Raw genomic sequence first — 14,277 nt, 5'->3', positions numbered from 1 at the left:
ATTATTCTTAAATTAATATGTATAGGAACACTGAGGTAAAAACTTATAAATTAATACCAAATTTTAAAATACTTAGAATATAGTCTGTATGCAATGTTCAATTTTGGTACAAGAATTTTTTTCTAATGTTTATCATTGGAACAAAGTTATTAAAATGCAGAGCTCTGGTTTCGTTATCATTATGTGACGCAATTTCCTTTAGATCTAAATGTTAATCAGATTGGTTATTGGAACAATTTTTTTTATTGTGTTTTCCTTGTCTTTGTACAGGTACTTTACAAATGATCGCGGAGTGTTACAACGGTCCACCAAGTTTTCCTCTTACAAGATATTTTCAGTTTCAATAACATGTATGAACTTGAGATTCATGCAGTCCAAAATCATGTAATTATACACCCTACACAGCCAACCGGAAACCCGTCAGAGTTGTTAAATAGTCTTCAGTATGTTCAGACTATAACACCCGTGTTTGTTTAACTTCTCAATCAAAATCAAAATTCAAATTCAAAACGAAAAAAAGCAATGTTTACTTAAAATGTTATTTATTTCAAACAAAACAAATTGTATACAACACAAATATACATATTGTTAAAATAGCACTGTTGAAACACTCAGAATAATTTAACGTGTTAGACACAATTACTTACAACTTATATATAAACAAGAAACAAGACAAATTACAAAAATATTATATATTTCCTAATGAAAGAAATAAGTCCATATAGTATAGGTTACATTCAAGTTAAATTACCATTTGGTTAAAATACGTACAATTCTTTTCCTTTCACATTCAAAACAAGTGTAATCAAAATCTCCAATTCCGTTCTTAGATAAAAAGAAGGGATTTATTATTCTAGCATTTCAGTGGATTAAAAGTCAAGATCCAACATTATATGTCAATCTTCTATCCAAAGAGTTTGTATCACATACAACCTCCTTGTTCTATCGGAATGCAAACTATTAGCAATTTTGCCCTATAATTTGAAAATCTGTAACAAAAAAGTAAGACGCGAATAGAAATGATTTGTCGATTTGTACCTGAAATTTTAGACTTCCGGTGTATATCACCGGGATCATACACCGAATCAGTTTATAACCTGTCTACTGTATCATGACTAGATGAATTGTTTGAAGCTTTCACAGAAAGACATGGTCTTTTTACATTAATTATCACAGTTTATTATTGTCGACATCCTTCCGCTGCACTTTCTGCAGCTTTTTGTGCAATTTTCTCCGGTGTTAGATATGGATGATACCTGTACATAGAGGATGGATTATAATGTAGTCCGCTATTGTCTGAGGTTGAGTAAGAAGCACTAGTAGGAACTGTGTCCCTGAGTCGTAAATTACTTGATCCAAGCAATGGATGTAAAGCTACGGTTGGAAAAACAAAGTTCGAATTAGCAGCAGCCATGCCAAACAGTCCTCCATACAATGTGTATAATGATCTGTCATTTGGTAGGTAAGCAGATGACCCCATCATGGATGATGGGATTGGACGCCATATTGGCCATGGTGAATGAGGAACGCCGCTTTGCTTATCTCCACCTAAACCATCTTCTGAAAGAAATGTTTAAATTTTGTTAAAATGTTTTGAAGGGAAAAAACGAATTATTGTTCCATGTATAATAGATCCTGTTTCCGAGGTTTGGCGAAAATGCCAATGTCATAACATTACTTTTGAAATGGCGTCATAGATCTAGTAATTTAAGTTATCACGAGATTTATTGTTACGTGGATGTTTTTATGTGCTATTTTCTTATCTTCACTCACAGAAACAAAAACAAAGTCAAACATACAAAAAAGTTTTCTTAACAGATCATCCTCTTCTTGTTCAGTTGTCGTAAATTCAACCTATGCATTTTGAACTTTAATCCAAAGGTCATACCTTTGAAATGTATAAAGACATACAGTTTATCCGGTCCAAATGATAACCTTTATTTTTGGGGCCCTTTTTAGCTTGTTGTTCGGTGTGAGCCAAGGCTCCGTGTTAAAGGCCGTACTTTGACCTATAATTATTTACAAATTCTGACTTGGATGGAGAGTTGTCTCATTAACACTCATATCATATCATCTTATATCTATTGACTGTACATTAAAAATGTTAAAATGTACCCACCCTTCGCCATATATTCTCTGTGCTGTTTGAGTTGTTCCTCTATCTCTGACTCCGAATATGATCTCAATGGAGACCTAGCGTAGGTGTGCTGTTGTAATAAACTCTCCATGCTTTCTCGATACAAGAATGGATACGTTGGACATTCGGAACTAAAGGCAGAGCTGTAATAGAAAGATAAAAAAAATGGAAAAAGTATTTAAATTATTTTCAGAGGTGATTGTCTCTCGTGGAATGTCTACAATCGATGAAATTATCCTTTTTTCAGAATTATTTTACATAATTCAAAATTAAAGTTATCTTCAATAATTATTATGAGGTTCTTTTCAAGCTTTTGTTTTTACGAAATGTTTTCATAATGCAGTTTTATCATGGTCATCCATATCACCAGTTGATTTTTTTAGAGCTTGACATAGTGTGTAGACACATAACTATTGTTGAGGACTGTCGGTTTATGTATTGTTTGATTCCGGTCTGCTTGGGTTTTTTATACAAGTATTCATACAAATAATTATTTCAACGACAAATGGTTGTTTTTAAATTTATAGGTCTTCAGATTGCCTACATGTACCACATTGTTCTTGATTATAAATCAAATACCTGCCTTCGGTGTTTTTTTTTTTTATATAATTATGTTCATAACTGTGTCCTGTGTTTTGAAAAATAACAAAATAATGGTCTTGTGTACTTAATGGAAACTTTATTTTACTTCGGAACACGCAACAATCATTTGCTGGAAAATAGCAGTAAGTATACAGTATTTTTAGTCAACGGTTATTTTAAAAGAACAAACTGTGCTCCATATCGGAATCATAATTGGTAAGAAAAATTCTGAGTCACAAATGTATATTCAATGGTGTAATTTACAAATATAATTTTATATAACAAAAAAAGTGTCTTACCTTTCAAATTCTGTAAGTCGTGTTGAATCCCTGAAACCTTTTGCAAAAGGGTTGCTGTCGATTTTTAATTTTGTTATCTGAAAGAAACATTTATCATTATTTTGAAATGTCATGATAATCACGAAATTCGGTGATAAATGAAATATGAAGTACACGTGTAGGACGTGTATATATATATAGCTTTAAAAAAGTTATCAATTTGTTTAAATATTTCGAAAAAATTGAGAAAAGTGTAAATTATTTTGAAATTATTTTTGTTTTGTACCAATTTGTGTATTTTGTACAAATTACTGAAACATCAGTATCAACTACAAAATGTATGGACAAGTACAGGTCGACTGTCTTCTCAATGGTTGTGTCGATCTTTAGAGCTCTGTGAGATATGTATGTGTGTAGGAACAACAATAATATCTAATGAACAAAAACCATTATGGAAACACACTTTTTGCATTTTTTTTTTATTGTATGTCCATTTTGTTTTCGATAATGACTTTTTTAATTTATGTTTAAACTATTAAGTTAATGTAAGTAAGTAATGCTTAATAATAAAAAAAGAAGAGTACAACATGAACATTAATGGTATTCATGTTTATTTATCCCTACTTATATATACTATTTCGAGGTGGAAACTTTCCCCGCTGTTTGATCAACTAAATTATTGTTACTTCCAGGCTGCACTGGTATACTTATAGTGGTAATAATTGTTAAAGTACTTCGTCATTAATAACACTGGTACTTGACATGTAAAACTGACATTTTGAAAGATGCAAGTTTAATAAACGAAAAATTTATTACCAGTTGATTCTGATATGCTGTTACAGCAATAAATGTACTTTCCGGAAATATGAACGTCTTGAATTCCTCCGCGTCTAAACTTGACACGGATGTTTGGTTTGAACCGGTGTCCTTTTTCTTCACGATGTGAATTCTTGGTTGGTATTTATGCATGGAATTGAGAATAATCTGAAATTAGTCAAATCACTACAGTTGCTAATAATTAACAGAATTACAGTAATATATGTTTAATTTGTTTTCTGAACGTGTGAATATGGGGTGAATTTCTTGTTAATGGGTGAAATAGTTCTCAATTTTCAATCATGTTGCGTTTCAAGACGATAAATTTTCTTATAGTGCAACTTCACAGATGAAATGTTTTATGAGGCAAGAACAGTAATTTTACAACATAACATTTGCGGAAATACTAATTAAAACATGATGCGAAGACAACGTTAATATATGAACTTAAACAAAACGAATTAATTTCAAAGATATACATTTTTTTTTAGTTATGTGCTATGTTAAAAGTTCATGAATAGCAACACATTTAAGTGATGCAAAAAAAAACCCAACATATATGAATATCAATTGAAAGATTAAACATCCTGTAAATGAAAATAATCTGTTCGACTCTGAGAAAACTATAATACCTGGTTATTTTTATCTAGCATATTATTGGTGAGCTTCAGTTTTTCAAAAGAGACTGTTTGTTTCGTCAGTTGTTCTCCGGTGTATGGCGAGTCTGGGTGCATATAAAGCCTTGTTGGCAGTGGTGGGTCTGCTTTGCCAGCCACGAGCCACGAGGACCGGTGATAAGCATATCTATACCGTTTGTTATCTACTGGTACAATGTCCATCAGAACCATGTATCTGGTCTCCGGATCTATCCCAGTGAAGGATACTCGTAATGTCGGAAACATACGTCTACAAATAAAGAATAAACAAAATTTAAAATTTAGAAAAGTGAAAATTGAAATACATATTTGAGTTTGAACTCAATAATCTATTTATAAACAAAGACAGCAATGCCAGATATTTTAAGTTTGGTGGTCACCATACATAATAATTACTATGAAAAAATGGAAATATGTGTCGAAAAAAAGTCATGGTGATTAAAAACTGTGATCATAGAAACGTTGTCCTGACACAAGACTAAAATAATGAGACATCTTTTACATTAAGAAGAATCATTGCGGTTTACAAACTTGAAAGGAAATCATTAAAAAATGTTATTCTGGTAATCCTAATTTTAGTTTTTAAATAAAATAGTCTCCGATTTGATGTTTTTGTCCTTTCACTAATTGAAACAAAGCAAGTTTTATATCTTTCACAAATTCATTGAGGACAATAAATTTACAGGTCACTTCTGCCGCAGATGGCTTCATCTAATGAAATACAAGAAAATGAATCAAAGCTAATGATTTCGTTTTTATTTTCAATTCAATTATAGGCATGTATATTTTTGAAATTGGAGTTATTACGGGAAAAAATATGTGGAGCTGGTACTCTTTAATATTTTACACTTCCTTTAGTTTTCAGTTTTCAAATATTCGATATATTTTGTCCTGTCACTCAGACTGTTTCTAAAACTAACCTTTTGTACATATTGCACAAAGTAGTACATTGAGTAAGAAATAATAATAAAAAAAAAAAAAAACCACACAATTATACAAAATTCAGAAACAAAAATTGACTATGTTACAAAAAGAAATTGTTAGTCTTGAGACAGAAAACTATCAGTGCTAAATGCAAATAAAGAAAGTATATTAACCAATAGGAATCAATGTAGTAATATTTCAAATAGTTATAAAATGATTAAGTTTAGACAAAAAACAGAGTATGCGATAAAAATGCCGTTCCAGAATTGTCGATGTGCCAAAATGATAAAGAAAATGCATGGTCTTCTTAAATGACAACTGTTTAACAAAACTAATGTTCCAGGTGTTACAACAACTATTCACTGAATAACAAAACAAAGTGCATCAGTTACATATGCATTGTTTTATCAGTGAAGATATCGCCCACTAAGTGCACAGGTAAAACATATCTAAGCGGGATCTGTCAATGGCTGCATGTCACCGGTAAAAGAAAAAGCATATTGCTCCATGCCTCTCATGGTTTCCGTCTGACACTCCAGAATGTATCGGCCATATTCATTTCTGTTTATTTTGTAGCTCATTGACACCACTCTTATTTCAAAATAATAGTTTATACAATTGTTTAGAAGAAATAGATTTATAACAATAACGGTAATCGACATTTACCACATGTCGGTTGAATACAGAGTCTGCGCGGATCATGGTTAAAGCTGTGTTTTTCCGGGTGAATTTAAGTAATGTGTAACACTACGCTCAATGGAAAACTGAAACAGTATGAGTTTTTAAAAGATGAACTGTTGTGCGCCGATTTTTAACCTTACATGATAATATCTAGGAAGAATCAATACTGACAATTTTTTATGATCAATTTTCAAGACTATCAGCTTATACATATAGTGATTCATATTATAATATAAGGTATTATAGGTATTATAGCTTGAGGCAAATGCATACAAGTGCACACACAAATATTTATTTATACTTAAATAAATTAATTGACGCAACATGCTTTATACGACCTAGTTATGAAGAAATAGTATTTTTCCAAAAAAAAAAAAAAAAAAAAAAAGAAAGGTCAAATAGATTTTAGTTGTCATTTGATTTTTTTTTAAATCGACAAAACCAAATATTATTATTTGAGAATAAAAAAAATCTCTCCACAAACTCCGTGGCAGTTACTCCCTATACAGGGCTATAACGATTCAATCCATTGGTTGAATAAATGAAACTTTATGCATTTGTATAGTACTTTTAAAAACTGCACCGGAAACAGGCTTATGTCAACAGATACAAGCATAATTATTTTTTTTCTTTTTTCAACTTATTTTAAATACAATAAACGTGTTAAAGCATAAAAAAAATCACAAGTGTTAAAGTGCAAACAGATAAATAACAATCTTGATCATAGACTATTAAAAGACCGCCCGTGGAAATCATCCATTGCGCATGATCGTGATTTATTGACTTGAACCCTGGTATCATCAAGTCAAAAGTATTTTGGATTCAACCCCTTTAATGAAAATGATGGGAAATGTCAAAGAGGGTGGCCTGTGTTAAGTGCGTGTGACCAGCTAATAGTTTACAAAAGATAATGAAATGAAGATTTATTTCTTGACGTGCACTTCGTCTTCCCTTAAGTGATCATTGGAGTATGCTATATATTCCATAATTATTGATGTTCAAGACCTGCGAGTCTCTCTTTATTCCCTAACTATACTAACATTTTGTCCAATTTAAGCGGAATCAAATTTCATATTTGTTTTATTTCCCGATTTGTTCAGGAAGTTATAAATACAAAAATGTGTTCATGTCATAAGTTATAAATTATATTTTCTGATAATATAGAATTTATTATCATGGACAATAAGCATTTCAGCATGCTCATTTCAAAGAATAAAGTTACATTTATGTGCTCATGAAAATAAATATTTTGTGAAAAGCTCTAACCGTGATATGTCTAAAATATATAAACGATGTTACATTTTATAAATCAAGAATTAATACAAATGACGAGCAAGTGCAACAGAATAAAGTCTTGAAATAACTTTAGTAAAACGAGAAACATTAAATTCTTAACGTTGCACTTGCCATGGTAATTGCACTTTAGAATGATAGATCAAAAGAGACGATAAACAACTAGATCAATTTGTGTTTTCAGGAGGAATTAGATTAATTTGAAATTTCTTGATTCCTAAGGATTACCCGATATTCCCAAGTCACTTTTTGGCTTTTAGGACAATTCCTGCCACACAATAACCTCGCACATTGATTCACTGATAGGGACAAAGTGATAAGATGCATACATAGTCCAGAAATGCCTTGCGTATGGATATTCATCTCGTGACGCATTATAAAGTGTCAGTCTGACAACTGTGCCGAACTATTTACTGTACAATACAAAATCTGTTTAAGAATCTAACACTCTCTATTGAAATCTTCACAAATTATCTAAATATCATTTAACGAACGAGAAGAGAACATTTCAGCTTGTCAGATCTAATTCTTGACAAAGTCCAATATATATTGTCCGTTCGTTTGCATATTGAGTTAGAATCGATCCAAGTTATATACAGTGGTTACAAAAAGTCTCAATTTTGTCTGCAAATAGTTGGGTTTTACAATATCATTTAAAAGGAAATTCCATAAAGCGACATACCAGTGATGATGTAAATATTGAATAATATAATCAGTTCAAAAAATGAAAAATTTATGAATTCATGACAGTTAGCTTTTAATGAAAACATTTAACAATTATTTGTTAATGCCTATTTTAAAACTTGCTGAAAATAATTCATTGTATTCGAAATTCGTTTTTTTTTACTGAATATTATGTTATGAATTCGATTTCACACTTTAAATGGTGTCAGCAAAAATAATTAATAAGTCAATTCTGATTCTTTTGTCAAAGTATTACATATATCTTGGAAAACCCAAATGCCCTAGCATCCTTTACAATAAATATATGCATCAATTTAATATTTAATGAAGCTTTAATTGAGAGTCTTTTGTTTATGCATTTTGTTCTGATTTGAAATATAACTATAACTCAAAATTCGAATGGTTAAAAAAATGATGTTGGACTTTCCAGTAATAGCATGAAACATAAGATATTTATTGTTTATGAAACAATAACATGCATATATAAATAAATAAGAACGTTTTATAATTTTTTGGTGTACTAGTGTCATTTCAAAAGTCTTTTATCTTTTCCAAATTACATAGTATCTTAAGACTCTTTAGGGGTAAACTTTCAGTTTTTTACAATATTACGTTTATTTCTGAACATGATTAACACAAGGAGAATAAGATTTAAAACATGACTCAACATTTAGATTTTGATGAATTTTTACAAATTTTGCATACTCAAAAATACAATTATAAGGATATTTTAATCAAAACCCGAATTGGTATAAAATTAAAGAGTTGGGTTGTCTTTCAGTCGCTAATTGATGAATATCTAACAATGCAAAATATTTCCAAAACCTGAAAAATTTTGATTAAAAAAATATTCTTCCAAAGTGTCACTGAATTACTATTTTAAAGTCTCGGGTATATGTAAAAAATAAAATACAAAAATATGCTGCAAAAACATTTATCCATTTAAAGTAACAACATTTAAAAATTTTACAATTTATATACAATTGCAATAAATAGCTAGATAACATTTAAACTGATAATTTGAGTTTATCGCCTTCACGCGTTATATTCAATTCATTGCACACGCAATGTCCTGGAGCATACATCGGACATATTCATTTGAAAATGGTCGAAATTTGTTTATATTGAAAGTGATTAAATGAATTCCAAATCTTCAATTCATCACATTTTAAATAACCCCTTCAAAAGTATAGTCTGTTATTTAGCCTTTTGATACCGGAGATACTTAAGGCTAACATTCGACAGTGTTGACCATACTGGCTATTGTATTGTTTAATTACATGTTACATTGTCCAGTTAATGGCCAGTAAAAGCGACAACTCTTAGTAATAATACCCATGATGACCACTTTCTTTAAAATGTTTTCTTTAATTCTTCCTCTGTCATTTAATTATCAGTTTAATAATTAACTCAATACCAGTGATTCAAGATTCATGCTGTGTTCAATGTATTTGGAAGACGGTCTGTCCCGAGTTTTATGTTGTTTCCTTGTTGGTTTTGAGTTTTATAGTTTTGCCTCGTTCTTGATGTTCCGGAAGTGAGCATCTTCGTCTGCTGGTGAGATAACAGGTCAACACATTAGAAAGAATCCGTCCATCACCTATGGCCAACGTGTAAATTAACTGTCAGGCATTTCAAAGTTCCGCTGACAGAGCTAACTATGGGTTGTATGGTGAGTAATTCTTCAAACCAACAAACTCTATAGTTTGTAACAGACTTCAATACATTTAAGACCACAAGACTGGTAGTCAGAACGCTTTCAATTAATAAGATGGTTGTTAAATTACACCTTCATGAAATAATTGGTTTGAATAGAAGACGGAAAATCCGACAAATTTGGACGTTTTTATCTAGTTTCTTACAAAAAGTCCGTTGGAAAATCTGAAAATTAGTTGTTATCTGCATATTGTATTGACCACACTATATACATATCTAAAGATTTATGTTTAAAAATAAGAAGCATGTGTTTGATTAGTTGGTCAATAACAGATTAAAAGAATGAAGTTACTGGTAAAAATATACAAGAACGCATAAAAATTAGATACATTTTTTCTTCTCAAACTAAGAAATCAATTTCAACTGTAATCCATGGTCGACATCGACAATCACTGATCTGAAATCAGCCGCGAATTATGGAAAAAAAATAATATGCAGAACTAATTTGAAACGAAGCTTTATAATAGAATACATTTAATATCTGACTAGTTAAAAAAGTACATATAACATGTAAATAAAATAATACGGAAACAAAAGATAATAACAAAAAAGGAAAAGAAAAGACATGAAGAAAACAGTTACAAAAAATTAAAAAGCGGTCTGCAAAACATGATAAAAACACTGGTCAAAGATAGACAGACCATACCATGTCTAAAAAAAGACAAACAGACGAAGACGAACAAGAGGGCCCCCGAACAAGAATCATCAAAACAGAACTAATAATGAGGACTTGTCCGGAAACTATTCATATATGTTGATTCCCTTTCGGAGTTGTCACAAGATATTAAATGAGGGAGAAAAAATAATTTGGATGATATAAATTTCATAAACAAGATTTAATAATGCAATGATTTTCTTTAATGTAAAAACGTCGTTTGCATCTGCTGTTGGAGACTTTTCCGAGGACTGAAATATTCATATTTATATTAGGAAATAAAAAAGTGCTAAAACAGTGAGAGGTTTAATTTGGATAATGAACAAAACAATTATTTTTGGCATAACACCAAACGTGAAATCGGCTTCATAAGCAAAAAATGGTAAAACCAGAAAGTTTATTGACAACATTTAATAAGACAAATACTTGACGTGAAGAGACCATTTTTTTTTTTAACTTTTTAAATCGAAACGTTTCGAATCAGGTTTCAATGCATAATTTTAATGTTTCAGAAATTACCAGCATCAAGTACTTTCGAAGCCAAACGTGTGCAAGCCTACTGCAAAACCAAAATCACACAAATAGTCATTTGAATCTAAATAAACTAATATTCACGAGCAGTTTGTAATCGTACAGATAAACATTATATATTGCTTTATTTAATTCTTTCCTTTACCGAATCAGTAAACTTGAGAAATTAGATGAAACTTTAAAAAAAATAACTTTAAGGAGAACCTCGAAAGTGACATTAAACGTTTTTTGGAAGAGTTGAATGTATGTATGACATATATTTAGATGTATTAAAAGCAAATCAAAGCAACAGAATGTTGTTATTCTTACTTTCTTTGTTTACGAGCATTGCTTGTACATTGTATTTTAGTCTAACATACAATTACATAACCAGATACCAGGAAATGATAAGACAGTTCACTAAACAACTTCAGTTACAAAATTCCTACGTATCTGAGTGTCAGAACGACATAGTTCAGTAAAAATTGAAGCATTTTTAATGAAACTACGTTTGTGATATCATTCATTGAATTTCATTTGCATATAAGCTGAATACATGTACGTTAAAACAGTTAACAATTAAAACATGAAGGCTTTCAATAATTACAGAATACCAAGTTTGGTAGGGAACACTTTTTTTTTTTATTGACATGGCTTAGTCGGATAAGAACATGTCATGGGACTAGGCTCAAGTTCAATTGTCACCATTCTTTAGCGTAATTTAAAAACAATATGTATATTGTATATTAAATAAAGAACATTTTTGTAACATTCAGTGTTTTTTAGTTGCTTTTATGTACAAAGTCACTATTTTTGGCGACTTGTTTTTGTTGCCATTTCTTTGTTTCGATACAGATTTCGATAGCAGTCTCAAATATTCTTATGTCTCTGAACTACTAACTTTTCTATATATGTGTTTTATCATTTGATTGTGGCATTTGATTAGGGACTTTCCGTTTTGAATTTTCCTCGGAGATTTTACTTTTTTCATACACACGATTATGCATATATGCTTTTCATTTAATTTTTTTACAACTGTAGTATATTTTGTTGCCCAATATTACTGATGCAATATCTTTTAAAGAAAAATAACCGTAAGCAGCTCAGCGTGTTTATGTGTGGAAAATTAATATATGTTGTTTGAATTATTTGGTCCATGATGATATCTCTTAATTAAATTATAACAAGGGATGCATTCATTATACTTTCAAAATTTTCTAAATCGCCAAGACTTGATTAAAAAACAATATAATACTCTAATTCAATTTTGTATTTTAAAACAAAATAAGATATCAATCTGTTCCATTTAGTTAAGGTAAATTTTGGAATTACTCAATTGCTTAATCTGAACAGATCATCTTGAAAAAGATGATCGCATTAAATACCATGTGTTACGAATAACTAAGGATAATTGTTTTTACCTTGTATTTAACAATTATCTTTGAACCTACACCGATGAACCTTCGACTTAACACTGGTTAATGCGTTCACTTATTCTACCACACGAAAAGTGAATGAAGTAAAAAGGCGTGAAGTCGTAAAGTACGAATTTGTTGACAAATTTCACTCGCTTTAAAGGAAAATCTTAAGTCTTTATCACAAAACTTCACTTTGATAATTATTGTGTGAAGCGTAGAAAATTGTCATTATTCTACCTTAGTTTATATACATGTGCTTAGAGAAAAACACTTCCATATTTGGCACATATAGATGCTGAAAATGTCGACACATTTCAAATATTTCAACATGCACTGTATGTGTTCCCTTATTTTAATTTCATAAAACATTGTTTTCTATTAAAATTGAAAACTTGAAAACTGGTGAAAGCGAAATTAAATGAGATATTATATGTATATGAAATGATATTCTTGGATGTCTTTTAATTTGTGCAAGGGAGTTTATGCACCTAATATATTTTGTCAAGAATTTTAATAAAAAATGTATTTTGAATATCAATTGCGTTTGTTTTGTTTAGAATGTGTTTCAAAATATTCGACACAAGAGGGTCGGAAGATATCAAAAGAACATCTTATGAATATGATAAATATACATGTAAAATTATTTAGTTTAAATAATTCGTTACTTTGACTTGATTACTGCTATTTTTAACTTTTAACCACATACCTTCCAGTCTTAGTGATTATCATTTCTGTTCCGAGTTCATGGAATTTGTCCCATAGATCTTTCGTTTCCAGTCTACAGTGGACATTGGCCAACTCTTTGCTGCATGGCGGTGAAGTGGTTGTGGTCACCTCATTGTGATCAAGTTCTGGAACTGCTTCCCGTTTGACCGGCGACACATCAGAAAGTGGTGGACTGATAGGGGCAAACGAAGGCTGAGTAGGGGATGCTGTTGATGTTTCTACAAATTTTTCTGAAAAAAAAATCGAATATGTTTTAATCTCAAACAAAGACTATATTAATTATGAATGATAGCAACATTTCTTTTACACATTTTTAATATCTGCAAACTCGTCTAAATAATAAAGCTTTTCAATATTTTATAGAATATAATAATAGATAATATTGAATATTACATCATGTGGTTTTAATTATAGTTTTTACTACTCGATATATTTTACATTCAATTTTGAAATATAAAAATTAATTACGGAATAAAAGGTTAAATTATGTAAATTCTACAAAATAAATCTTACCGAGTGGCGCTATTGTTGAGGGATGCTGTTCATCATTTGGGGACTGTAAATGTCCAACAGAATTACTATTACTACCACCACCAATAATTGCTGCAATTGAAAACGCCGTTGCTTTGGACGAAAGTTGCATTTTTTGCTGCTGAGCTAATCCATTCTGGATATTATCTAAACCATCCATTCTGGAATTATCTTCATTTTCCATTTTACAATTGGTTTTAAAAACTACTTTTGTATTTTATATTTCATAAATTTTTTTCGAAATATATTATTTCAGAAATTTAGATATTTGAAGCATGTGTATATATTTCTTCGACAGTGTATATTGCAACTAAGCTACCTGCAATATACAAAGTGTTTGTTTAACTAAACTGTTGAATTGTATGGTTCTTATTTGTTTAACTGTCTGTCAAATTTAGCATGTATCAATGATAAAAACAATATCCTCATTCTAAATTGTTATCGGAAAAAATTGTCGTCCATTAACCCGTTCCCGTAAATTATTGTAAGAGAGCAGTTCATTGGTTAATGTGATAAAACGTAAACCAATCACTAGAAAAGTGGGTGGTGCCGAACAGCAACTGTTCACTTGTGTAGCAATTAATTGTTTAAATTGATATGATCATTTTCAACACACGAGCGGTTGTCTATTCACACACAAAACCTGCAACAGTATTTAAAAGGAAATTGA

The 14,277-nt window shown here is 30.4% G+C and overlaps 1 protein-coding gene across 2 annotated transcripts; it reads right to left on the bottom strand.

Moving 5' to 3' along the window:
• Positions 1–525: 525 nt before the first annotated feature.
• Positions 526–14,012, bottom strand: LOC143079225 (T-box transcription factor TBX20-like). 2 transcript variants are annotated; one of them, XM_076254456.1, is made up of 7 exons: positions 13,590–14,012; positions 13,057–13,306; positions 4,446–4,719; positions 3,814–3,981; positions 3,019–3,095; positions 2,120–2,280; positions 526–1,560 (listed from the first exon to the last, which is right to left on the bottom strand). In XM_076254456.1, the coding sequence occupies exons 1-7, from the start codon at positions 13,789–13,791 to the stop codon at positions 1,181–1,183; spliced, it is 1,512 nt and encodes a 503-aa protein (XP_076110571.1). In that variant the 5' UTR covers positions 13,792–14,012; the 3' UTR covers positions 526–1,180. The 2 variants fall into 2 exon arrangements, with proteins under 2 accessions (XP_076110571.1, XP_076110572.1); XM_076254457.1 differs by having other exon boundaries at positions 526–1,557.
• Between the last annotated feature and the right edge of the window lie 265 nt (positions 14,013–14,277).

This window comes from Mytilus galloprovincialis, chromosome 6, assembly GCF_965363235.1.
Source record: "Mytilus galloprovincialis chromosome 6, xbMytGall1.hap1.1, whole genome shotgun sequence".
In the NCBI taxonomy this organism is placed as follows: Eukaryota; Metazoa; Mollusca; class Bivalvia; order Mytilida; family Mytilidae; genus Mytilus; species Mytilus galloprovincialis.
This window is presented reverse-complemented; position numbering and strand designations above follow the sequence as displayed.

Bases quoted from the DNA above. Each gene is read 5' to 3' on its own strand.
- LOC143079225 (XM_076254456.1), bottom strand. From the start codon at position 13,791: ATGGAAAATGAAGATAATTCCAGAATGGATGGTTTAGATAATATCCAG. The intron at 4,720-13,056 runs GTATGTGGTTAA...CTTTATTTGTAG, and splicing joins ATAATCACTAAGACTGGAAG to ACGTATGTTTCCGACATTAC. The intron at 1,561-2,119 runs GTGGGTACATTT...CATTTCTTTCAG, and splicing joins CAGAGAATATATGGCGAAGG to AAGATGGTTTAGGTGGAGAT.